The following is a 27,944-nucleotide window of genomic DNA, read 5'->3' as shown; positions in this document are numbered from 1 at the left end:
AATATAGATTTCTATAGTGTTTACATCTGTATAAAAATAAATCAGTAAATAAATTACACTGTATGCGTACAACTTCGAGAGCGTGTGCAGAATTGTAAATTAAAACATTACCATAAGGACAAGTCTCCTCATAGTGAACCCATTTACACACTCATAAACAGGTGTTGTAGACATTCAGACATTCATACCTGCAATAAAGTAAGGCTAGTTTCTTTACAGGGTTGCACTTGTAAACGGGCAATAACTTAAACTTAATCTAAAGCCTAATCTTGTAATGGACTCTGGACAACGGCTGGGTGACTTTGGCAGTGAATGACTGTCCCTGTCTGTACTTTAAAGACCCGTTCTCTGTTCAGTGTTGAATTTTCCTATTGTAACTAGGCTGCACAAGCTTATTATGTCAGATATTGACAACAGTCACATTTAATTCAGTTTTCCTGGGAGAATGAGAGTGCAGGCTGCCTAATACCAGTGCAGCAAATGCACAAAAATTGGGAGAGACAGGAAGAGATTAGGGCCTGTGGTACATCTGTGGACACTGCACTAAGCATTCAGGTATCTTTATTCATTGCCTTTGCTTCCCTCCATGCTCTTTTTTCTCAGTAGTCAGTATATGCACTTAAATGTCTCAAAGGCTTTCATCAAATGTGTTGGAACGTCCTTTGTCTGCTCTACATCTATGTAAAGCATCTAATGCCAAATGATTATCGTGACTTACACTTGGATTGCTTCCCAATGAGAATCGACAGTTCTGACCCAATAGTCGCTGTGCAGCCTCGAGGTGGTTAGTGCCCCTCTGGTACCCAATATTTAGGTGAGGCTTGGTGCCCACACCCCCAAGCAGACAGTCTGATGGACTTTCTCTGAGATGTTCTTCATCATCTGTATCAGCATCAATGTACCTATTGATAGAGGCATCATGAAATGTGAAAACTGTAGGTGTAAGTGCAACTCCCTCTGGTGTCTTCGGTGGAGTCCTGCTGCTAGCTGTGGTGTAGATAGAGACTTCTGGGCTGATCAGGGAATGATCTGAGGGAGCAGAGCTGTCTGATAAAAGGCAACCTGCCAGACTTGAATCCCCATAACCGTGATGATTCACTCTTAGAGAATGTCTTTTTAGAAGGTTTCCACCAAGATGTGAACCCTCTATGTCAGGAGGTTTTGCAGCAGAACATGGTGGAGTGAGCATGGATTCGTGCTCCATCGTGGTCTGAAGGCTTGGATTACCACTGACCCGTCCTGATATTCCGGAACTGTGTGAAAAACGAGAACTCTCTGGGAGGGTCAAGCCCACTACTGGACTAAAAGGGAATCGTGTATTTTCTTGGAAGTCTGTGGCACAGCTGATGTAGCTGTCAATGCTGGACAGACTTTTCATATCCACCACTCCTTCATGGCCCCCAAAAGGACCAGCTCCTTGACCTGGCATGGTACCTAGCTCAATCTCATCCCTCCTTCTACCTATCCGGGATGAACTCCTGTCTTTGGTGTTGAGGTTTGGTTGTGACTGAGTCTTGGTCATCTGGTTATACACTTCCTCTAATTTTTGTGGATTAAGTCTCTGAGGGCTTGAGGGCCTGGCCTTGCTTGGGGATCCCTGTTCTTGACTAAATGAGCGATTGGAGCTGGAGTCAGACGCAGCTCTCTTTGTTGACCATTTCCAGCGACTAGGTGAAAGATGGTTGTCTTGAAGCTTCTCGCCCTTCTCCATCACAACCACATCAAGAAGCTCTGCACCACGAGAAAAAGCATCCCTAACATTCATAGACACTATGCTGCCATTGCGCTTGGCTCGTTCTAAAGCCTCACGTCGCTTGATGGCTTTCTCTTGTCTCTTCTGCTCCTTATAGAACTCAGAGAAGTTGTTTACAATGATGGGGATAGGAAGTGCAATGACCAGAACTCCAGCAATGCAGCAGAGACCGCCAACTATCTTGCCTAGCAATGTCTTTGGGTAAATGTCCCCGTATCCTACAGTGGTCATGGTAATAGTAGCCCACCAAAAGGAGGCAGGTATGCTCTTGAACTTGGTGTCATCTTCATCCTTTTCTGCAAAGAAGACCAAACTTGAAAAGATCATAATGCCCATTGCTAAAAAGAGTATTAGCAGGCCAAGTTCATTGTAACTACGTCGTAAAGTGAAACCAAGTGACTGTAGCCCAGTAGAATGACGAGCCAATTTTAGGATTCGTAAAATTCGCATAATCCGAAAGATCTGCACCACTCGCCGTACATTCTGGAATTGCAGTACACTTTTGTTAGACTCTGTGAGGAAGATTGTAACATAGTATGGAAGGATCGCCAACAGGTCAATGACATTGAGGGGACCTTTGAAAAACTTCCATTTATTGGGTGCAGAAAGAAAGCGAAGAAGATACTCCATGGTAAACCACGCAATGCAAACTGCCTCGACATGGGCCAGTTGAGGGTTGTCTGTGCTCTGGCCAAACTCATCTATGTCTTGCAGTTCTGGAAGTGTGTTGAGAGACAGAGCGATGGTAGACAGCACAATGAACAATATGGAGATGATGGCCAGTATCTGTGAATTAAAAATATAGGAAACCACAATTAGAGAAAAATGTTATTTTACAGTTTCTAAGGTTTGTGCGTATACTTGTTTTTTGGTTGTTTACAGTACATCAGTGACTGCTTTTCTTATAACCATATAAAATGTGCACACATTCTGGTCACTTGAAAATTTATGCAGTTATCTAATCAGTAAATCATTTGGCAGCACAATACTTAAAATCATAGAAATACAGATAAAGGGCTTTCATTTATTATTCAATTTATTACTAACAAACACCAGAATGCGTACAGTATTTACTGAGCTGGGTGTTACTATAGTGTGGAAAGAAGAGCAAGGAGCATGTTTCGTATGACTTTGCTTATAACATCTGACTGAGGTACTGATGAAATTGGTACTGTACACAGTAATATAGAGAAGCAGAGATGCAGAGATCTGCAGGTAATAGCTTTATGCAACCAGACCAAGAGGATTCTCAAAAAACATAAAAAACTATGGTATGCACTGGTCCCCACACACAAAAATACTTACAAGACGATGTTCCTCAACATACTGAGAAGGCAGTGGCTCAGCCTAGACACCATTCACCTGGTAGCTCTGAGCCACCACCAATCAGGAAAGGAGAGCACTGTTGCTATGATACCGTGGCAGATGTGAATGAAAAGCTTGTTTACCTCAGTTTCACTGTTTATTTCCTTTAACATTTTATTCTGCTTTGGTAATTTATTAGCCATATAGAGCCTCCCTTTCCTTCATCATATAATTAATTTTTCTGTTTTCGAGGTGTCCAATACAATTATAGCTGATTAAAGATCTACACTGTCACAGTGAATGGCTTAATACATGGTCTGAATGAGATCAAAACAAGAAACAAAAGCAGGGAGATTTTTTTGTGCATAGCTAGTGTGTGTGTGTGTGTGTGTGTGTCTATAAAAAAAGTAAAAACCGCCATATGTGTGTTTGTGAGTCCCTACGGAAAAGGATCACTTTTAGCTTTGGCCATTCTAAAACTTTCTCTAACAACTCCTCCTCTGACCTTGACCAGACCTTGGTTCAGAACTGTATCCATAGCAACCATGTCTATACTCAACAGGAGGCCAAAGCATGGAATATCTTTTAAGAGTTCATGGTGATTTCTTTCCTTCCATCCCTTTCTCCTTTTGTCCCCCTTGTTGCTTCTGTTTCCCCGTTTTTTTAGAGCTGCAGCCATTAATGTTTAAAGGGCAACATTTTGATGGTTGTGTTTGATAGGCAGCTGTCAGGTTTAATGAGCTCCTTTTTTTTCAGTTCTAATCATCAGGACCCCAGGGATTGACATGACTCTCATGCTTTTACACTATGATCCCATCTGGGAGCAGCCTGCTTTCAATCCTATTAGTTCCATTAGAATTCATAATAATTCATAGTTTGATACAAATTGGTAGAAAAGTAATATTATTTTTAAATAAATATTATTTAAAAAATAACTAATAATACTAGGATAAAATTCATGAATCCATTTTAACAGAAAGACTGGAAAAGCATCTTCCTATTTGTCTCAGACAAATGGGTTAACTGATGAACTAATTAGTTAGCTGTTGAACAGGTTAACTAACATATGTGATGGTCACTGGTTAAAGCTTCAGGCTACTAACTGGAAGGTTATGAGTTCCAGTCCGAGAATAGTTAAGTTGCTACTCTTGGATCTTTGAGCAATCCAAATGACTATTTTAATTGTAAGTTCCTTTTACAATTTAGTCAATTGTAAATGCATTTAAATATAACTTGTAGCCAGGACCATTGCGCAAGACAGAGAGTATGTGCTGTGATTTGAGCAGACTGTTTCTAAACCTGCCTCCAAACCATTCAGAAAGTGACACTGTCTCTATGGTTACCACAAGAAGACCATGCTTTTCCTATTTTCCGAAATACTCAGCTGACAATGTTGGCACACACGATAATGCTAATGTACAAAATCTAGTGTAAGTCAATACAGTCGTTACAAAGCACCATATGTGACTAGGAAATTAGATTCCCTTTCTCTTGTTTTCTTACATTCTGGTGTTCATTCTTGCTTTTTTTTCCAGCAGTGTTTTTGCAGTCTTTGAGGCATGAACCAAAGTGCAGCTGTGCACTGTACACACATGCACACAGGCAGATGACCTAAATGACTGGTCTTTGGCAGAGACACATTTTCTTATATTTTATTCATGTGGCTGGGTGCTGGGGGAGAATCCTGTCTTAGCATCTATATTTAAACCCACCCAGACACTTACAGAGCTATTTATAGTATAACTGAGGGGACAAGAGTAGTCTAGAAAAGTGTCCTTTCTAGAAACAAATGCACCTTTTATAAATCCTTACCCTGGTAAGATCCTTACGTTGCCATAATTATTAATGCAACTATTACATCAATTGTATATGCTGAGCAGCATGTGGCACAATACCAACATGTGGTTTCTGGTAATGTATGTATGCGGATGGGTACAAAGATGTCAGTGAAAGAAATATGCCTCATTCACAACAGACTCTAATCACAAAGACACACACATACACAGCAGCAGGAACATACAAAGTATTTAAGACATACATATCATCCCAACCTTACATACATACAAGCTAATCTTGGTAGAGACAGCTGTGCGTCCAAGCATACGACACTGTTGCTATGGTGACACTGACGACAGGCTTTTTAGCATTGCAGAGATGGAAGTGAGTGAGTGAGTAAGTGTGTGTGTGTGTGTGTGTGTGTGTGTGTGTGTGTGTAGTGAATGAGGGTGAGTGTGAAGAAGAGAGCATTGATAAAACACCAGAACAAAACCACTATAAACAAAGGGTACAGACAACGGCAGCAGGACTGGTGTAAACATATAACACCTTACAATATTTACATTTAATTGTATTATAACAAACCTGCAAACTGCAAAGATTTCTCCTTACACATTTTAAATAATTAATGCATTACTGTTGTTCATGCACACTGACTTATCCCATCTCACAGATGTTACAAAATAATAGTATGTCTTCATACCTTAATCAGAAAATGTAAAATGACAGATTTTCTAAAAATGGCCATAAGAAGCCTTCTGTTGTTTTATGGCCAAACTTGCTATTTTCCTCTTACTGTCAGATAGAGCACAGCTTTTGTGGCATTTTGCTTAAGGACCTTATCAAGGCTATGCATCTGAACACACTTTAATGTGCTTGATAATTAAGCAATATCACACCAGAGGGAGTGCTGTTGTGCTAAATATCAGCAATGATGAAATGCCAGTCTGCCCCTCAGCCATTATGATGTTTCAGTACAACAGCATGACCTTAAGTGTGATATTGTTTTTTACAACAGTTCCACAGGCACTATTTATTATCAACAGATTATGATGTGTTTGTTTATTCAAACAGTAATTTAGCTCCACCAACTCATCACTTAAATACAGTTAGTGTAATTAACAGGGATTCAAAAAAGTTTTCAATTCTTACTGGTTGCCAAAAGGTGAACAGTGAAGGTGGTCGACAATCCTGAGAAATTTATGGGATTTACTTTATATTTTCACTTACTCTGATTTAGAACATTAGCTAACTTACAGGGCCTGGGGTTAAATCCCAAATAGTGTTAAATGTAAAGCCAGTGCTCTAGGGTGTACAATTCTGAGTAGAACCCTTGATCAGAGGTTATAGAGGGATTAGGGTTTCAGCCTTGTGCTAGACGCTTATTAGCTTTGTAGCTCATGTTAGCAATGGACAAAACAACACAGATAGTTCAAAGGTAATTCGAAACAACTTAAGAAAAAAAGACTTGTTTAAGATGATGTGTTTTCCTGCCAAAAGTGCCTATTTGACTGGTTTTGAATGTGGGTTTTGTCAGGCAGCTGCTGTCCACTGGCGACCAGCAGTTAGTGTAATTACTGATTGTTAGAACACCTGTGACGTGGAGTAATGCATTTGTTTAAACGTCTCAGTGCTGTTATGCTCTATTATGACTACTTGTGGAATTCCTCTCATCCAATCAAATTTTAACTAACTATTGTAAAACTAATGGTTACTTGTTTTGTTGAAAACAAGCTCCTCCAAATTGCTCCTAGATGAATGTTTAAATAAGTGTGTGATTGTCAATTATGCTTTGTGACAGACTTGCTTCCCATCCAGGATGTAATCCTGACCAGTGTTCAAGAGATAGGGCCTGATTTATAATTCATATTACTGACTTGGTTTAAACAGCTACTTGAAATGATGAATGAATGAATGAATGGTTTTATTTTATTTTTACGTAGTTTTCAGATTTGAGATTTTAGTCAAATCTGACCAGTTAGAGAATATTAATGGGTAAGACTATAAAAAGATGCTGAATAAGAATTTTTTCTGTGTGCATTAGTATCGGTCTGTCTAGACACATACAGTCTGTGGCCAAAAGTATGTGGACACCTGATCATCATTACTGTGGCTGGTGTTATAGCAGTAATAAAGGACTAAATATGGAATGGGATGTTACAGTACAGATTTAGTTAAAGTTCTGTGGAATTGGATTGTTGATGATAGAGGTCAGATCTGGCAGGAAGTCCACAAAAACTCAAATAACACCTGGCTATAACCATAGTGATTATAAAAGTATTTTATAAGGAGGCACAACTCCTTAAGGAGGCACAACTCCTTAAAAACTGGGTTCTTCCTGCTTGCCCTTACAGGCACAGTTTCATTAGAATTGGACAGTTAAACATTGGAAAACCATTGTGTGAACTAAAAGGGTTTAATAGTCTAGGCAAAGATTGCAAAAAAAAAAAAAAAAAAAAGATTTAGCAATGAGCTTGTGAAATTATGGAGTAGACGTTATGTCAAAATAAAGAAAAGGCAAACCTAATTAGAATAGCAGTGAATTGGAGCAATTATAGTTGGAGGAGAAAGAGGAAGTGGGTATTGGAGAAATCCTGTGAAACTCAGTGCAAGATTACACCTTGGAGTTGTGAGGAAGCAAAATGATCCATTGTACCTCCAGGCCTCCCATAAAAATCCAACTGTGGTTCAAATTACCCTCGTTGAAGGTCAGGCTAAGCAGTTTCTAAATTCTCGGAAGGATTTCCTTTTTAATAACTTATTGTTATCAATGTTGTGTTTAGAATTTGAAGCGTGAATTAAAACATCATCCTGAAAATACTACTAAATAAGATTAAATAAGCTTTAATCATTTTTCCACATTGAGAGAAAATACCTTTTACAGAAGGAATATTTTAATGCCAAAGGTAAATATACAGGAAAATAGAATTTAGTTTAAATGGCAAATGGAATATAAATCTTTGCAAACAGAACCGCAGTTATTTTAAGAGAAGTGTGACAGTATGACAAAAGTGCTCTTGCAATCATGTGATCCAGAATCAAAACATTTACCATTTTGCCTGGCAACCATACCTGCCACAGATAACACTGCCAAGCCAAATACTAAAGAATCACTGGCCAGACTTAAACTCATAGATTTTATTGTACACATGACAAAAGACCAGCCATGTTGAGAAATTTCAGTCACTGGTTATAACCAATTTTTATTAAGCAACGGCTGTTCTTTAAAACACTTTGGCGCACAGAGCCCTGTCAGATTTATTATATGATAATATTTACAGCTGTCTCATCAAATATGATTTAATGTTGGACTACAGTATAATTTACTAAATCTTGAAACATTGTTTGAGCAGAATATCAGTGTAGTTTACTTACTGTTACTAAACGTCAGTTTCTGACCTATTTTTCTTGATTAAACATTAGTATGCCATGAGTTGGCTTACAAAGCAGCAGCAGATGTGAGTAAATTCAACAGTTGGTTATCAGTGACAATCATTTTTCACATACGGACCCGGAGTGCTGTGTGTGAACTTCTCTCCTTGCTTCTCTTTTTGAGCTTCTTTTTGTCAACACAAAAAACACCAATAAATAACCTTGATAACAAGCCACAGGTGGAAAGCACTACGTGTTGCATGCAGGCGATGCGCAACCATACCCCTGCTGCCACAGAAAGAGAGAGAGAGAGAAAAAAAAGAGAGAGAAAGAAAGACCCAATTTTTACCCCAATTTCTTAGACCTAATTTAAACAGATTTAAGCTTTGAGGAAACATTAAGAATGCATTAACAATAAAAATATAACAAATTTTAACTGAATACCATGAGAAACTTAATAATATAAAACAAAATGACAGCCCCAGTTGTTATACCAACATTTATTTGCTGATAATGATACCTGAAATGATGTTTAACAACAGGGATTAGCCATGTCACTCCTGATTTCCAAATGAGACAAATGTCTTCTAGGTTTTTCACCTCATATATTATGGCATTCCCCACACACAACATCTGTAAAGCATTGTAAAACTGCAGGCAAATTAACACACAAAATGGCAGCTGGTTTGGTTGTACACCAGGTCTGACATCACACATAAGAGATCTATACCCCAAGAAGTGGAGTACTTTAACTTTAGCAACAAAATGAATGAAATATTTTTATCTGTAAACATACTAAATGTGCTTTCCTCTGGTTTATATTAAAGTAGTTCAAGGTTTTGACCACTCAAGCAACTCTTGGCTCAGTTTTATTCATTAAATACAAATTCATTAAACATTAGACCTTGTACATTTTTGGTACAAGTCTTGACTTCTGATCATTTTTAACAGCTTCTTAAGCAATTAATATCATTACTATTATTTGCCCATTTTCACTTACAAATACAGTGCATTTAAATATGTCTAAATAATAAACTAATTAAATATATTTTTAACAGTAACAAGCCTATTGCATTTGGACCATTGCTTACACTTTATTTTGAGTTCTCGTTTCATCATGCCGCCACAAACTATAACTGAGATTTACATTATGGACTCAGCACACGCTGCACACTCTTACTTCAGCACCGAATCACAAGCTATCACCATGGAAACTAGTGTAGTTCACCATGGAAACATGACTTGGATGTCAGTGGTGGCATTGAATGGGTTTGCTGCGTTTAAAGGTGCAAGAACCCAAGGAATTCATATACACTCTATACACTTCGAAACCTTGTCTGCAAATATGTTAAATGTATATTTGATCAAATATATACATTTGATCACATAGAGAACGTATATTTGATTTTGTGTATCATTTGATCATGGTATAAATAGAGGCCATGGCGAGGGAAACTGATGTCTGCAAAAATATATTTTGTCCCATAACATAAAAATCACACTTAAGATTATATATTTCAGAAAAAAAAGGGAAACACATTATTTAGTGATGGCATGAATGAAGCTCAGAGTCAGGGGAGTGAAAGAGAGGAAGGGGAGGGGAGCAGAGAGGAGAGCAGCATTGCACTGAAAAAATAAAAGAAAGAAATAAGCAGGACCAACATATTATTATTATTATTATTATTATTATTATTTGGCAATGGCTTGGAATACAGTGATGGCAAAAGCCAGGGGTCTATTTAGGACAAGCTGGTATGGTACAAATGGTCACCAAGCAGAGACCTCTTTTCTAAATGGAAAAACATAACAATTTAAAAACTCAGTCTTTGACATCCACATCTTATTAGATGCTGTTAACCAAAATCCTGTAAGTTAATTATTTTTATAATTTTGCAAAACAAAGAACAATAGCACAACCAAATTCCATAAGTAAATATACAGGGTGGGTGATAAGAAATCATGCATTAAAAAGTGGTAATAAAGTACGTATTTCTAATACAAACTGATTGAAAGTAACTGCACAGGTACTTTATGACATAGGAAAATGCACCAGTGGGATCAACCAGTTTCCTCAAACAGCTGGGGATGGAATGTCTTTTAAAGGAAGGAATTGCTGAGAACCTCCTGAATCTGTGCCTCCATGCACAGTAAGAGCAAAATGGGGTGGTGAAACATGGGTTGGTGCTTCAGTGATACTACAAGTTCTATAGCTATTAAATATAGCCTAGGTATTTTCCCCCTCCGTGTATACTGTACGTATATACTCTGATCTCCCAAAACATTATGCACAATATTGTGTAGGTTCCCTTTGTGGCACTGGCAGCTCTGGTCCTTTGGGGCAAGACTTTACAAGACCTCTGGGGGTGTGCTTTGGTGTCTAAAACCAGGACCTATGCATTGGATCGTACTGTATGAGTGCGGTGTTTTACGGGTTGGGCCCTCTATGGATTGGACTTGTTTGACCAGGGCCTTTTCGGATTAAGATCTGGGGAATTTGGAGGCTGGATCAACAACCTTGAACTTGTTGCCTTTTAAGCCCTATATGCGGCAAATTGTTATGCATTCGGTGCTCTAATAACTTTCTATCATGGCCAGCATTTCCAGTACTTTTTCAGGAATTTGTGCTACGGTCACTTTACTGTGGGAAGTAGTTAGAAAGTAGTTAAAAAAGTAGTTAGAATGAGCAATGGAAAAAGGTATTAACTAAGAGCAATGGAAATAAAATTATTATTGCTAAGAAAAAATAAGGTAATGAAAAGCAATGTTGGTTGTATGCTTAGTCTTCTCTACATATCCTCCACCTAAGGCGACACACTTCTTTAAATGATGGATGAGCTGATGGAGACCGTCTTTGGGGAATCGTTAATAAAACCTTCTATATTTATAATCACCTTGTTGACGTCTAATGCCTGCTAAAAAGTGGTTTCTTGAAGTGATGGATAAGAAAGAGGTCACTGGGGGTGAGATCAGGGGAGTAGGGAGGAATAAGGCAGAATTTTTCCCGCAAGTTTTACCATTATGTCAGCTGAATCGGCTTTGCATAGTCCATTAATGAATATGCTCATGAAGTAGCAAGCACCATGCAAATTCTGTTTGGATGAGGGAGTCCCTAATGCCTTGCTGTAACAGATGAACAGTTGGTCTGAGAATTGGATGGATCTAGTCTAAAGAAAAAAATGCTCTACAGGTTCGTTTTCATTAAATGCTACAAGACCAATTAATTGATTTCAAAACTGATGCATAAGACCCTGGATAGAAACACTCTGGTGTCAAAAACAAGGCCATAGTAAATTGATCTGGCAAACCATGCCAAATGAGCTTATTTCCAAATAATACATTTCTGCCTCTTATTGCTTAAGTTCTCAAAAAAACTTTTCAAATCAGCATCTTTTGCAACAGACGTCTTTGCAAAGAACTCAATGGACTCCAGCAAAAGTGTGAGATCCCACCATCTTGGGGAATTGTGGCAGACGGAGGTGACTCACTTTCAGGAAGGCTGTAATAGGTTTATAAGCCCCTAGAGACATGCCATTTATTGTGCTGTGATGCGCTCCATATACACCTTTAGTGTAGACTTGCTACTGTTAAATAGTCCCTGAAGAAAAATTAGCAATTTGTGTTGGGTGTACAGCATTAATGGAACAGCTCCCATTTAAGGACAAGCAGTATGTTCAATTCAATTCAATTTTACTTGTATAGCGCTTTTAACAATTGCCATTGTCCCAAAGCAGCTTTACACAATCAAAAGAATTATTTAAGTTTGTATGGAATTGTATGTTGAACTATGAGCTCTTGCATTCAGTTGTGTTTTCTGGACTGCCAGACAAAAACTATGCCGTTGATTACCATCAGACACAAAACAAACTGGCAAGACTGACCTAAGACCTAAAAGCAGTCAAGATCCAGGGCACCTGGACAGGTTCTTTTCAAGTTAAGGACTTAAAGCTAACATCAAAAAGAGTCACTAGATTTCTTTGCCATAAGACTGCATAACAATTACTGACACAGTCAAGAAACTATTAAAGGCCACGCATCACACATTAATTTCTCTAATAATTTTTTTAATTAAAACAATAGTCATTGTCACAAAGCTGCTTTACAGAATTTTTAAAATATTGAAATTATTGGACTGTGGGAGGAATCCGAAGTACCCAAAGGAACCCACCAAGGCTGCTGTAAGTATCTATATCTAGTATGGTTGTCTAAAGCAGAATACCCAGAGGAAACCCACTATGCACAGGGAAAACATGCAAAATCCATGCACATAGACTGGTGGGTAGATGAAGGGGATTTGAAAGGGGATGCAAATGGGTGGGTGTAGGTGGTTCATTTAAATGATCTTTAAAGAAAGAAAATGCACCAAGGTCACCAAACGTAAGGCTATTATTTTTCATATAGAAAACATCAAGTCAAATTGATCTGAACACAAAACACAGGTTAAAATATGTATTTAAAAGTATGTTACATAAATATATATATATATATATATATATATATATATATATATATATATAGGTAAAAAACTAAAAATTTCTTTTTTTTTCTCTTTTTATTCAGTTTGCCAGATAGTCGCCCTGCCACATGAAGATTTTCCCAGGCCATCACACATATACAGCTGAGAGTGCCCTTCCATTTAATATCAATGTCAATGTTTTATTCAACAATCTATTAGGTTTTGCTCCACAATATTACCCAACCTTTTAGAACAGCCAGTTTGTCTTACTACATGATAATAAGTATAAAAAAAACGAACAGCCTGTTAAGTAAAATATTATTGAAAAGCAAAAAAAAGACGCTTTACTGACCCAGTGACACAACTGAGGTGCTGCAGAGAGATGATTAAACTTAATTGTACAATGACATGCCTCTTGCCCTCCAGAAGCATTTGTGTTTAAAAGTGACTCAAAACATTAGATGATTCATAAACTGCAATATTTTGCACAAAATACCTAGCTGTTTCTGGATGGTGAAAGAACATCAGAGGATCCAGAGAAAATATATGAAACGCCCCACGGATAGAAGAAACCCGTACTCAAGTTAAAAGAATCATTTTATAAGAGAATAATAATAATATTAATAATAATTATTATTATTATGATAAAGTTTATTTATTAGATACAATTCACAACAAACATTAATCTTGTACTGACAAGGGATGTCTTGTGACAGATTATAGCTGACAGCTAATTTCCACCCACAGTCCCCAGGCAGAAAAAGAAAGAGATAAAAGTATTGCCATCAACAACAAAAAAATACATCCATAAATCAAATATTAACAAATTATGTTAGACATAAACAAATTAACCCTATATTAAAAATTCATACCACAGTAAAAGTGATTAATGACTCTACAGAGTATACACGTATAATCCTTCCTTCTTTCTCTCCCACAAATTCATAGCCATTGTGTACTTTTATATCATACACATCGATTTATACACAATTTAGCTATCATAAATCAACACTGGCAGGTTTGATTTCTAAACATTATTTTTTTAAGCAAGAAAACCTTTCTTAGTTTAGGTTTACAGGGCCCCTAGGGCTTTGAAGGCCCTTTGCTAACCATTGCACCACAATTGCATTTATTAATGTAATGTTTAACTGCTGCACTTGTAAATTATCTGTGATTACCATGGATAATAATTCTAGTTCTTTTCATTTTGGATAGCTAATGTGCTTTATTTGTTTCCTGGCTGCATACCAAAAGAAATATAGTAAGATCATAACAATGACCTGTTTTGGGTTGTCTGTAAAAGACTCCCACTCCCACATCCTGTTTATGACTCTTGTCTTGTCAACAAGTTGAAAACAAAGGATTTTAAAATGATGAGTACTACTTATGTACTACTTTGATTATTGCTCATAATCCTAATATTGTTATTGATATGTTTATAGTCACACAGTCACATAGATTGTGATACATTTGTAATACACTGCCTGGACAAAAAAAAAGTTGCACACTTTAATATTTCATGGTAGTACCTCTGGCACTGATTACAAGGTGCATTTCCTTTGACAGCCTTTTGCAACATTGCATCAAGTTTTAAATTTTTACAGTTGCATTAATATTTGACTAAAACACTGATGACAAGAAGGTTGAACCACACCCTTAAGGCATTTCCGGCACATACCAAAAACATTTAATACTGTTAAGGTCAAAACTCTGTGATGAACAAATTCTTTTTGAAAATGATTCCTGATGCTCGCAAAGCTGCTCTTGCACAATTTTAACATGATAAATCTTGACATTGTAGTCATGGAATATGCCCTTTTCAAGGTTAGTTGGGAATTACATGATGGCATAGCCTGGACATTCAGTACATTCAGGTCATATTGCTAGACCTGGCCACTGAACACTGCTAGAACACTGCTTCCAGAGACTTGTACAGTGGGCACTATGCATGGTGGGTACATTGCTTCATGTAATTCCCAACGTACCCTGACGCAGCCATCACTCTGCAACAGGGTCAGTCTGGACACATGAGATCACATGACCTTGTTCCATTGCTGCAAAGTCTAATCTTTATGCTCCCTATCAAGTTGAAGCGCTTTGTACTTGATAAGTCTCACTAACAAAGCGCTTTCTTATGTTCACACAGCTGTTTAGTCACAATCCTGTGAGTTCTCATCTCATTTGTGTGTGGAAATGCTCTTCCTCCATCTGTTAAACATAGCCGCGGTTTCTACTGTTATTTGTAACTTTACCAAGTGTTTAAGTTACTGTATCTCTGTCCACATTTTATCCTGTCCACATTCTGTTCGTATGAGTGACAGATGACAAATCTTTTCAGGTTTTATTAATGTGTTGGATTATTCTTAATCCAATTCCAGTAATTACAGCATTTTAAGCATCTTTTTAGTTGTTTTGCTTTGCTTGATCCAGGCCAATATTTTAAAGCTTCTAAAACACAGTTTATGACTTTTTCATAAACATGGCACACCTTTTAAGCAAACTTGCCACTGTGGTTATGGTTAAAATACACTCTAAAGTATTTTCTTATTTAAATGTAGACAATTAATTTTTTTTTGGCCAGGCATTGTATTTGACATTACTTTTTTGGCACAGTTGATTTTGTCACTAATTGTGTTCAATTGTGCTGAAAAAAAGATGGTGGAAGCAGCCCGTTTCAACAGATTCACTGCAACACGATAGACACCATTTTTTGGACTTCAAGCTTTCATCAATCATTTTAATAATTTTAAGTTAATATAAAGTTGTCTATAACTGTTTTTTATTTAAATGCTGCTATAAAGACCTTTTTTTAGAAGCTTTAAACACACAGAGTGGCCGTATTACATACTTAACAATGTTATTTGGTAAACTGTAGTGTATTCTTCTGTTTTAATACCAAATACTTCACTTTTTTTCCTTGTGGTTTACTAGTACTGGTTTTACTGCATTTGGGAGCCATCATGCACATACTGTATTATTATGAAGCATTAATTAAGCAGAGAGGGATCAAGAGATGCAGACGCATGTACTGTACAAAAAACATGTGCTGTTGCATTTGCTCTGTCTGATTACATTGACTCCATTTAGCTATGCATTGGAATTTTTTAATTATAATATAACTTTTTATGTTACAGTTAGTCCACGATTTATGAGCGAGTTCTGTTCCAGAGTCAGCGCTGTTTCGAGTGGGGGCCGTAAATACATTTTTAAAGTTTTTGCTGTTTTGGTGTAATGGTTACGTTTCCAATGTTTCCACATGAAAAATTGTTAAACTTTTTGTAAAATGTTAAAATTTTTTGGTCGAAAACTGAATTTCTGGTATTTTTTGTTTCTCATGGACTTCGACAATCTTCATAACTAAAAAGCTTTGTGTGCAAGAAAAAACTTTCTTTCTTGTTCCAATTTGTTTATTTGAATTTCGAAACTGCAAAAATTGAGTTATTTAACTTTGATGTTAAACTGTTCGGTTCCATTATGGCCCAGAACATGAAAGCAGCTTTGTGCTAGAACAGACCATGATAAAGTCTCTAAAGCATAGGAGTATAATATAAGCACTTTGTGTAAGATTGAGAGCACTGTCAGAATGCTGAGTGATGCTCATCTTTAGTAAAAAAAAAAAAAAAAAAAAAACTATCAGGACTTGATTGATTTCCAATTAAATCTTGGCAGTATCAACAACGAGTGCTTCTCAGTATTTATGCGTGCTCTCTGTTATTGCTGGACTTTCATATACAGCTTCAACTAGTTCATAAATCTGTCTGTGAAATATGATTGGAAGTTAAGCTGTAAATCTTAACAAAGCAGAAATATTTCAAATTTTACAGGAAAGAGCTTGTGGGTGTATGTTAATAGCTTCCACAGTAATCATGGGTGGATTGATAATTGAGCCCATATACAACCATCAGCCACAACACTAACACCACTGTCAGGTAAATTGAATAACATTAATCATAATTATATATCTGGTATCCCTCTCAACAGGATCATGGCCACACATGGCTTATTTATGCCTGTGTGGACCGAAGACTAGCCCTGATCCCACGTAAAAGCCAACATAGCATAAATTACTGAAGCAGTTAATGCTGGCCATAATAGAAATCTATCTGACCACTCACTGCACCACATCATGCTGCATATGGGAATCAGCAGGCCAAAGGTTCCCCCTTGCAAATTCTTATGTGAAATATGTGGGACATACTATATATCCTATATTTTGAAGTCTGATCCATGGAGGCCCCGCTCTGCAAGGCAACTTTACTTGTAGAGAACATTTCAAACACAGAGGCAACTCAAAGTGCTTCACATATTGAAATATTTAAAAAACATTAGATAATAAAAACAGAAATATAAAGACAAATAAAATGAAATGAAATACTAAATAAAAATAAAATACATCAAGATAAAATTAAAAGTAGAAAAGAGACACAGAAATGGTGCAGATACAAAGCAGTAATAAATGGAGAGGAGAAGTCAATTTATCAAATGCCCAAGAAAACAGCAGTGTTTTCAGTTCAGCTTTAAATGTGCCTAGAGTTAGGGCACATTTAACAACATCAAAAAGCTGCTTCTATTTGTGTGCATCACAGCAGCTAAAAGCAGCTTCATCCTGTTTAGCTATTACTTGAGGCTCTACCAGCTGACTGCTTCCTAAACATCTCAGAGCCCTGCAGGGTTTGTATTGTGTGAGAAGGTCAGCAATATATTCTGACCCTATATTGCTAACCCCAGGATCCACCGCTAACATTGTCAGTGCCAGACATGGCAGCAAACCCCACAGTACATGGCCCGGGCAGTACAAGGGAAACCTTCAGCAGCATAAGCATTTCAAGGATGTACAGTATTTCAGCAGGGAAAGAACAATTCATGTTTTTTGGAAGTCCTTTTTGAGACATTTTGTTGGGGACATTCAAAGTTATCCTGGTTTCATGTACTGTAGTCTATATTGGTCCAATGTCATTTCATCAATTCTAACTTTTATATGCAGTCTCAACATTGCATACACCTGAAGGGGTGGTACTTGCACTCAGAGGAGATGTGCCAAATGTGGAAGATTGGCCCATGCAGGCTAAAATCTTTTTCTTAAATTAATTTGTTACCAACTGTGATTTTTCCTAGTGGAACCAGACAGTGTGCTGGGGACAGGATGCACTGGCCCCTGACTGACCTTGATGTTTATTGTACACCTTTCCATTTTAATCACTGATACTTTTTAAATTGCTAATAATTCAGCATATAGGCCACCAACAACTATTTGTGGATCCGAGAGTCCAGTGAGGCCTTTGTTCCACCTTCCGGGCTAAATCTACTGCACACAGACTGATTTCCAAAATGTTGACCTTGTTTCAGGCAGACATTATATCACAGCACTGTTCTTGGCAAATCCTGAAGTGGAGGTACTCATTACATACACTATGTTGACAAAAGTATTTGAACACCTGCCCCATGTACTAAGTCTTCCTCAAACTGTTGCCACATGATTTGCACAAAATCGTCTAGTAAGTCTTTGATGCTGTACCATTAAGATTTTTCCCTTACTGTATCTAAAAGGGTCCAACATGCTCTATCATGACAATGCTCATGTGCACAAAGCAAAGTCCATGTAGACATAGCTCGTTTGGTATGGGAGAATGTGTCTATCTTCAACCGAACTGAACAGCTATGTAATATGATGTTTAACAAGCACGCATGGGTATGACTGGTTGGGTATCCACACACATTTCGTCATACAGTTTACATGTGTCAACTATTATGCAGATTTATTTCAAGGGTAAAACTGTGCTTTTCGTTATACATATAATACATATGTAAGAAGGTGTTACATGTGGCTAATGACAGCCACAAAACTGCTGCTTTCTAGGGAAAAAAAATTAACAGGTTACAGTAATGGTCAAGAGTCTGTCATGTAAGTGCCCATGAGTGGTGGTGAAATATGAGTAGATAGTAATTTACAGAGATAGGCTTGTGGGGAGCTGTAATCACATTGTGTGGTTGAGTCATGCAGCAAAATGTGATTTGAGTCAAATGTACGTAGACAGAGCTGGTCTGAAAATGGACAGGACAGAAAGGAGGTGCAAAGGAAGAAACAGAATGGAACTGGAGGACTCATGGAGGATAATTAATGTGACATTTTCCTGACATTTAGCTGGAAGTGTGGTACAGAAGACTGGAAGGATGGAAATTAGGACACAAAGTACATGGGAGGGAATTGGAAAAAGCACCAAGAGTCATGAGGAGTTTGCACAGCAAAAGCATACAGTAGTCGCGGTCCATCTGGTACATTAATCATATATCTGTGGTAGCCCAGAAATAAAATACAACTGGAGTTTTAAATCAACATGGACATCTGAATGAACATCCACGGACATGAATCATGTCCAGTGACCATTTGGATCCATTTAGATTTGAATAAACACTGTAGGTTTTCATTTAACCCTTAGCAGGCTGTCACACTTTGATGAAGACCATGAAGTTTCCAATTTGTCCTAAAAAAAATTAATGAATGCGGCAAGAATGGGGTCAAAGTGCAAAAATGTGCATTTATCAAGTCCATACTACTTCCTAGCCACTTCTCTCTCAGGTTCTCAATGCATCTACTGTATCATGCATCATTTCCTCTCACGCACATGATCAGGTGCTCCCCAGGTCCAAAGATACTGAACCAAGTTATTACTATGCCCAATCAGACTGCACCATGCTCTTACCATGCTTTTTACATTTTTACTACATCTGCTGGGTTGCCATTAACCAGTCAGAGCGTTTGTTAATATACCGTTATTAAGTTCTTCCTGTATCTTGCTTCGAACATCTCCTCACCAGACCTTTTTAAACCACATCCAAAAAAGCATTGCAGATCCATGTCAAGGGAGACAATACTATGTCTGCACCACCAACCCCACATCACACTAATCCACATTCCCAGTATTTCTGCAGCAGGTTATCAGTGCATTTACATCATGTTTAGAGAATTTCATATACATACTGTATCTAATTCCTCACACTATCACTTTGAATGATGAAATGCACTGTGTATGTTACGGTATTTACACCACTCCGTCGGATGCAATGACAAAGTAGTAAGCATGTGATAAGCGCTTGATGATAGTATGATGAGATCTGATTGGACATAGCAATAACTCAGTTCGATCTCATTGAAAAGCAGGAAATTAGTGACAACATGACAGGTGCATTGAGATCAGATAGGGACGTGGCTAGGACGTAATATGAACTTGATAAAGGTACATTTTCCATTTTTACCCCATTCCTCTGAATTTTTTTTAGCATTAGAACTGGTAATGATTATGTATAAGATAGGAAATTAGTGACTACATGATAGACACATTAGGAACCTGGCAGAGATGTAGGATGTATTATAAACTTGATAAATGACCATTTTCCAATTTTAAACCATTTTGGGCTTTTCAATATTTTTAGGACACCTTGGAAACCTAATGGTCTTCACTGAAGTGTAACGCAGCCTTTAGATTATGTGTCTCTCACCAACAGAAGCCCGTGGTATTAAATAAACTATTTTAGTTACTCACTAATTCAAACATACAGTACTATAGGGTACAGAATTGTACCCGCAAGAAACAAAGTTTTCTGAGGCTATGTTTAGAAAAAAAACAAATCTGAATGAAGTAAATAGCAAAGTGCCATTTATGAATGGGTTCAGCAAAGCCATCCACTTCTTTCCAACTGACAAAGCACCAGGTAGCATGGGATAGCCACCTTAAATTTGGCTGATGCACAAGCTACAGTATTCCCCCGGGGAAGGGAAGCATGGTGGACCTTAGTGACTGCAATTATTAGAGAAGAATCTTTCTAATCTGAATCATTTGGCAGCAGTTACTTGTAAATCGCGTGCACCTGTAATTCTGGTGCGATTTCAGTGTAAAGGTCGTCAATGGAGATGAATCTCTCCCTTCAACAACTTTAGGAAAATACAGGAAGCAAAACCAGCGACTTCACTAAGACCTTTGACTGGGTGAGTACCAAAGGCCTATTCGAGCTTCTCAGGATTGGCTGCCCCCATGGTGACAAACACCAATAATGATAAATATAATTACTGATGATAATGATGTATCCTCTTCAGATTTCATTCCCAATCAGGGCTGGATTCTGGCACTTTACGTGAACTTCTTTCCTTGTTTTTTTTTCTATGCCTTTTCTTTTAGTGATAGTGTATCTAAACACCAGAATGAGAAGCTGTTTAACCTGGCACCTCTGCATTTAAAGACAATAAGAAAGCTGATCCTCTTGAAGGAAACAGTACAGTAACTATAAACTTGAAGAAGGCTTACATGAACACACAATATGTCAGCATGATAACTGAAAGATAACTTTACATACCTGTGGTTGACAAACAGCAACGCTCCCTGGCGCAAAATCAAGCTTGAGAGATGGTTTAGGAAGGCAAACATTATCACGGCTAGGCTGACTAAAAGGGGGTGGGAGAATAGAATTCTACCAGAACTGACTTCTCAGAACCTTACCCTAAGGGAATGAGAGACAGAGCATCTACATGAGCTAAAGGCACCCAACTTAGCACTTTCCATATGTAGGGCCTCAAGCACATCCTTGGAAACACCTGGCAGGGCAACAAACCACACAGTGAAATATTATATCCAAGAACCTATAAAGAGGCAACCCAGGGGCTCATCAAGCATGGTCTTCTGAGATTGAAATGCCAGTCTATAAATCCTCACTAACTCTTATACAATGCTCATATAATCAACACAACAATCCTTGGCACATTTTAAAAATAAGCTAAAATTGTTTAAAATTAACGCACAACATTGTACAAAAAATTAAAAAACATTTTAATTTCCACTCAAATCACTACTTCTACTTACATTTCCTCTGACAGAAATTGTTTAATAAGACTTTTATTGCAATTTTTTTACTCTTAAAACGTATTTGAAAGAAAGTATTGCAAAGAAAAATATCAGCATTTGTAACAGATATTTATAATCAATAGAAATAAATAATTAATTCTATACCAGGTCTCTCACTTAAAACCTTTATTATTGTACTGTATATGATCAAGGCTTGATTGACCATCTGACCATCTGTGTGCCTCAGCAGAAACGAAGATTCATCAGCCAGCCTGCATTTTTTTAATCATAAACTGTCCTGTTTTGGTGAGTCTGTGCAAAATGTTGCCTCAGCTCTCTACTGTATAACAGAAGTGGAACCCAGTGCTGTCGTCTGCTGCTCACTTTGGGCATATATGTTGTAGCCTTTGAACCAGTTTTTCCACTATCTATTGGCCTTTCTTATACAAACACTTGACTCTCAACAAGACAATTCTGGTAGTTCTGCAGAACTATCACTCTCTGGATTGATTTTTCTTTGGCATCACCAATTATATCACAGTCAAAAATCACTGAGGACCTTAGTAAATTCCACAGGGGCAGCAAAAATCAGGGCCATATTAAAAAGTTTGCAAAATGTGTAGAAGGTGATAATGTGTTAGGAATTGGACCTTGCCATAATTTGCATAATTATAATGTTTTTACATTGGCCATCTTACTCTTAAAACCCTGTAATAAATGCTTAATTTGTGCCAGATCATGCTATAATATAATCATGCACCTTTCAGACTTTCAGTGGCAGCTTTAATTTATAAACGTAAAATAATTGTTTTATTGATATGTTTATATAAAATGCCATCTACCTTCCAAAAATAATGAGCACTTGGTAAGTATTAATCATGTCTTATTTGATTTCAGTCGCAGTTTTCACTCGCATTTGCTCACACATTAGGGATATGGTTAAAGGGCAGCTGAATTGTTGTCATTTCTTAAAAAAGTAACCAAAATAAGTGCCAGCAAGAAAAATAATTTGGGTGATTGAATAACTAAGCAAGTAATACAATTAAAAAGGCATAATACACTTTTTAAGACACAGTATTCTAAGCGAAATGTTTTATGTGATGACGTGAGGCCCCATGGGGCAGCTCATGCATTATTGACACTAGGTTTATGATGCTATTCAATGTTAGCGAACATATAAAGAGCTTGAAGCACTGTCCTATATATTCCAGAACTCCATTTTATTGAGTCTATTTGGATCACCTCCCCCTTGGTGTTCTGGTACATTACGTCGTATAAATTAGGCATGGTCACTGGATTGAAGAGGTCTGCCCATATGTGTAATAATATAAAATAAATTAAAAACAATCTACATTATTAGACACTACAGAAAGAAAATAATTGCTATTTTCTCTCAAGGGGAGACTAGGGCAGCACTAGGGTTTTACATCATATGCTAACCACAATAATAATAAAATTATGTATTATGTATTAATATTATTATTATTATTGTTTGTTATTATTATTATTTTTGTTGTTGTTACAAAACTGGTTAACCTGGTTAATCTTTTTATGATATGTTATGATATAAAAATAAATATATGGAAGTTTATTACATCATTATCAAATAGGAAAGACCATCAATGAGTTTAATGTGCAAGATCAAGCACATTTTACTAACTGAAAAAAAATTCTCTCTATTCTCTCTTTTTATGTAAAAAATATTAATAATTTTTACCATAACATTGGATTTCTTAACTATGCTATACACTACAATTAGCAACAAATGTTCTCTACCAACTCTAACATACTTCATACCATATAACTTAATGCCATTGTAGCTATGACTTTAAGTAACTTGTTAAGTGACAAACAACTGTTGCTTAGGTGCATGTTTTTTTCAATACCCTCCTACCCAGAACATACAAAGTCATAGCAGCTTTCATATCATTATATCACTTTTTGGGTGTGGGTATACGATTTCGTCCCAGATTTGCAGCTCGCTAAAGTCACTTAACCAGAGTGCCCCATTGTAAAAAATATAGCTTCCAACAACCTCGGGAGGCTTTACTGAAAATGCTGAAAAAACTTGAAATGGATGTTTCGAGGAACGAAAGAACTAACTTTTGCCTAAAATACAACTTGTTATATATATTAACACAATTGTTACATTTTTATGTTTAATATAAAACCAACATTTCTTTTTGCATGTTATTTATTCAATTTGTCTAATTTTTTTAAAATTACTGTCAGTGTCTTTTGAGACATAAAATGAACTCTGGCTTTTTTTGGCTTGTTTTGTTTGTTGGACAGACTTTCTAAATTCCCAGGAGCCGCAGGTGATAGAAGATCTGAGCAAATAAGGATAACCCTGGTGGACATTGCTAATTAAATACTGTTCAGTATTGTCTCAACAAATACACTTTAAACTGATCAGCCACAATATCATCACCATTGACAAATGAACTTAACAACAGTGATCATCATGTAAACATCAGGAAACTGGTGAGAGGATCATGGGCACAATTCCGGTCCAATTCCACAGAAGAGCCAATGCAGCACAAATTGCGGTCAATTTTCAATGCTGGCCACCCAGTACACCACAGCCAGCCATGCACAGTGCTTGGCTGGCAAAATGCCCAAGGTGGCTGACCCAGGTTCCAGACTCCTCAGATTCCAATCTTATAAAGCACCCATGGGATTTGCCAGGCAATCAAGTCTGATCCATGGAGGACTCAAAGGACCTGCAACCACAGCACCCAAACGATCTAATGTCCCAGTGCCAGACACCATAGCACACCTCCTAAAATCTTGTACCGAGGGGCCAGAGCCACCCCAGTGGTACAAAGGGAACGTAAAACCTAGGTAGCTTAAATGTTATGGCTGATTGGTGTAAGTTGGTCAAACTGCCAATGAGCGTACTCCTGATTTGGTTACCTCAGCAGTAATGTGAATTGCATTTTTTTATTTGGCCTTTTAAGCTAATTGCCAGGTTATAAATGTGCCAACTCTCCAACAGATATGTCGACGTTGCGATTTAATCTTGGCAGAGAGCATAATTTGACAGGGAATCAGGCCTAATGGTATTAGGAAATGACATTACTGGATTCAACTGACTTGAAGAAAACAAAACAACAAACAAACTCATTTTTTATTTCTATCAAGACTTTTAACCAAAATCTGGAACTGGATCAATTGTGTAGTATGTATGGCATTAAATTTCATAACTAAAACATTAACCAGTTCAGAGATATTCATGACATAGAACCTTATCCTTGTGAAAACCTGAAGCTTTATCTACAGTATTGTTTACAGTATATCTGCTGTCTCTCTCTCTCTCTCTCTCTCTCCCACTCTCTGTACATATATATGTACACAGGTGCAATTAATTTCCAATTAGAATATCATTGAAAAGTTTATTTATTTCACAAATTCTATTAAAAAAGTTAAACTTAATATATAGATTAATTACATACAGACTGATATATTTCACAGACTGATATAAAGGTTTTTTTTTTTTTTTTGCTTTTTTTGGCTTGCAGCTAATGAAAACCCAAAATTCAGAATCTCAGAAAATTGGAATATTACCTATATTACCAATAAAAAAATGTTTTTAACACAGAAATGTTGGACTGCTGAAAAGTATGAACATGTACAGCACTTAATACTTGGTCAGGGCTTGCTTTGCATGAATTACTGCAGCAATGCGGCATGGCACGGAGGCGATCAGTCTGTGGCACTGCTGAGGTGTTGGAAACCCAGGTTGCTCAGAGCGGCCTTCAGCTCTTCTGCCTTGTTGGGTCTGCTGTCTCACGTTTTTCTCTTTACAATACCTCATAAAATCTCATAGTATTGTGTAATACCATAGTCCTTATACCAGGTATTAGTACTTTTGGCTGTGTGGAGCTGATAAAAACACAGTGGACCATCACCAGTAGATAACATGATTTCCCAAACCACAACTGACCCTGCAAACTTTACACTGGACCTCAAGCAACTTAGATTCTGTGCCTCCAAACTCTGGGACCTTCATTCCCACATGAAATGCAAAATTTACTTTCATCTGAAAAAGTGACTTTTAGCCCAGGTAAGGCGCTTTTGACGCTGTCTCTGGTTCAAGAGTGGCTTAACACAAGGAATGCGACAGTTGTAGCCCATGTCCTGAATATGTCTGTATGTGGCGGCTCTTAAAGCACTGACTCCAGCTGCAGTCCACTCCTTCTGAATCTCCCCCAAATTCTTGAATGTACTTCTATTAAACTTTGCATTAATGTTCTTGGACGTAGCAGTCTTTGAACAGCCAGCTTCTTTAGCAGCGACCTTTTGTGTCTTACCCTCAGAATCTGTGCAGATTGTCAGTGATCGTCTTCTGGACAATTGTCAAGTCAGCAGTCTTCCCCATGATAGTGTAGCCTACTAAACCAGAATGAGAGACCATTTAAAGGCTCAGGAAACCTTTTTTTTTTTTTTTTTCAGTTAATCAGCTGATTAGAGCATGACACCATGAGTCTCCAATATTGAACTTTTACACAATATTATAATTTTCTGAGATACTAAAATTTGGGTTTTCTTTAGCTGTAAGCCATAATCATCCAAATTAAAATAAATAAACACTTGAACTATATCAGACTCTGTGTAATGGATCTATATAATATATGAGTTCCATTAATGAATTGAATAACTGAAAGAAATCAACTTTTCAAAGATATTCTAATTTATTGAGATGCATCTGTATGTACAGTATGTGTGTCAGTGCATCTGTGCACATACACACTAGTACTTCTGTACTAGACTCCCATAGCTACCTTGGCTGCTACAGAAGAGCCGGGCTTCTCCAGCAGGTCCCACAGTTTCTTGCGCTTCTCCGAGCAGCACGCGTTATCCAGCTCCTCGCCCTCGCGCTCCTTCAGTGTGTCAGCCTCTCGCCGCAGCTCCTCATTCATCTGCTCCTTTTTCTGATGGTAGCGCGCCTGGCAGCATGACTCCAGGTAGATCTCGTCCACGCCCCAGTAGTCCAGCTCCTGACTGAACGATAGCGCGCACATTTCCTCCATCATGTGCAACTTTCCCGTGCGGTAGAAGTTCAGGATGGACGTGAACGCGCCAGGGTGTCGGTCAAAGAAGTACTCGTTCTCGTCCAGGTTATAGTCGTCGCAAATATCCATAAGCGCCTCGTGCGTCGTGCACGCGCGAAGTTTGCCCAGGCGCGTGCGCGGCAGGCGCTCCAGCGTGCGCCAGAGCACCTCGTGCGGCAGGCCGCCCACGTTCAGACGCACACGCCGGTAACACGACATGCTCCGGATGATGTCCACCGGCTCCGGAGGCAGTGAGGCCGCCGACCGAGAGCCTGTTTTATTGATTATGGCGGACGGTCTCTCCATCGTTTCTGGTTCGGCCGCAGTTTAGTAGGCTATGGCTTACTCCAGGCGGGCCGCGGAACCTGCGTTACCTTTCGGTTTGGGAACCGCGTTCTTCCATCGCTGCAATGAAAACAAGAGACACACACTCACAGTTAGTACACGTTTGTTATGATACAGTACTTCAAGAACCAATAGTCAGGAATGTCCAGACGAACTAAGAGTACACACACAGCAGTAGTAGTCAGTCTGAATGGAAATATGTTCGAGATGAATGAGCGCCTTAACCCCCATATGTTTCTATGCTGAAAACACACCTGCACTAGTCTAATTCCCCGCGCTAGTCTACAACTTGTAACTACATGGGTGGGGATTTCTATTAATCTGTGGGGTGTTTTAGAGAAAGCATGGCACACGTGCTTGATCAAAAATCAAATCATGAGAACCTGTCCGTCAGTCAGTGTCCTGTGTCTCTGCTTCAGCATGTTTGAGGAGAAAGCATAATGTTCCAGAAGCAACCTGTCAATGTTAAATAGTTGAGGGCAGCGGCGCCGGTCCAAACAGCCCAGAAATCCGGGAGGAAATCATGAGGGAAAAACACACGCGTCTCACAAATGCGTTCATTTTGGACTAATTTTTGCCAGATCCACGATGCGACCTAATTTTGTTGACATCCCGGGAAATTCACTTGCGTAAATAATCCAGCGCGCAAACCAGTGTTCCAGAATCCACGTTTGCTGTTTGTATTCTGTTTATTTAAATAGCATTACTCAGAAATAAATCAAGAAGTCGATTAAAAAAAAAAAATGTGTATGAAAACAAGTGTGCTTAATAAAGTAGAGTAGGCTAATGCCAAAGAGGGAAACAGCACGGCTTTGATGTGTACATACTGCATGTTTTGATATTATTGTTCTTTTTGTGGTGACTGCTAGATACATATAATAATAATAATAATAATAATGCTGGAGATTCATCACAAAACATACCTCAGTAGCTGAAGGCTGAGAATGATGGAAAAGCCCATAAATGAGAAGAAAAACAGGAGGAGCGTCACTGCTTTACTCCCACGTCTAGTAGGAAATAAAGCCCATGCAGAGAACCGCTATGTTCCAGTC

The 27,944-nt window shown here is 37.9% G+C and overlaps 1 protein-coding gene across 1 annotated transcript; it reads right to left on the bottom strand.

Moving 5' to 3' along the window:
• On the bottom strand, positions 1-27,888 carry kcnb1 (potassium voltage-gated channel, Shab-related subfamily, member 1). Its single transcript, XM_053497666.1, has 3 exons — positions 27,816-27,888; positions 26,278-26,952; positions 1-2,539 (listed from the first exon to the last, which is right to left on the bottom strand). Exons 2-3 carry the CDS (start codon positions 26,851-26,853, stop codon positions 629-631), a joined length of 2,487 nt encoding a protein of 828 aa, XP_053353641.1. The 5' UTR covers positions 26,854-26,952; positions 27,816-27,888; the 3' UTR covers positions 1-628.
• Between the last annotated feature and the right edge of the window lie 56 nt (positions 27,889-27,944).

This window comes from Clarias gariepinus, chromosome 6 (genome assembly GCF_024256425.1).
Source record: "Clarias gariepinus isolate MV-2021 ecotype Netherlands chromosome 6, CGAR_prim_01v2, whole genome shotgun sequence".
Lineage (NCBI taxonomy): Eukaryota > Metazoa > Chordata > Actinopteri > Siluriformes > Clariidae > Clarias > Clarias gariepinus.
This window is presented reverse-complemented; position numbering and strand designations above follow the sequence as displayed.

Bases quoted from the DNA above. Each gene is read 5' to 3' on its own strand.
- kcnb1 (XM_053497666.1), bottom strand. From the start codon at position 26,853: ATGGAGAGACCGTCCGCCATAATCAATAAAACAGGCTCTCGGTCGGCG. The intron at 2,540-26,277 runs GTAGCTATGGGA...TTTAATTCACAG, and splicing joins GCTCTTCTGTAGCAGCCAAG to ATACTGGCCATCATCTCCAT.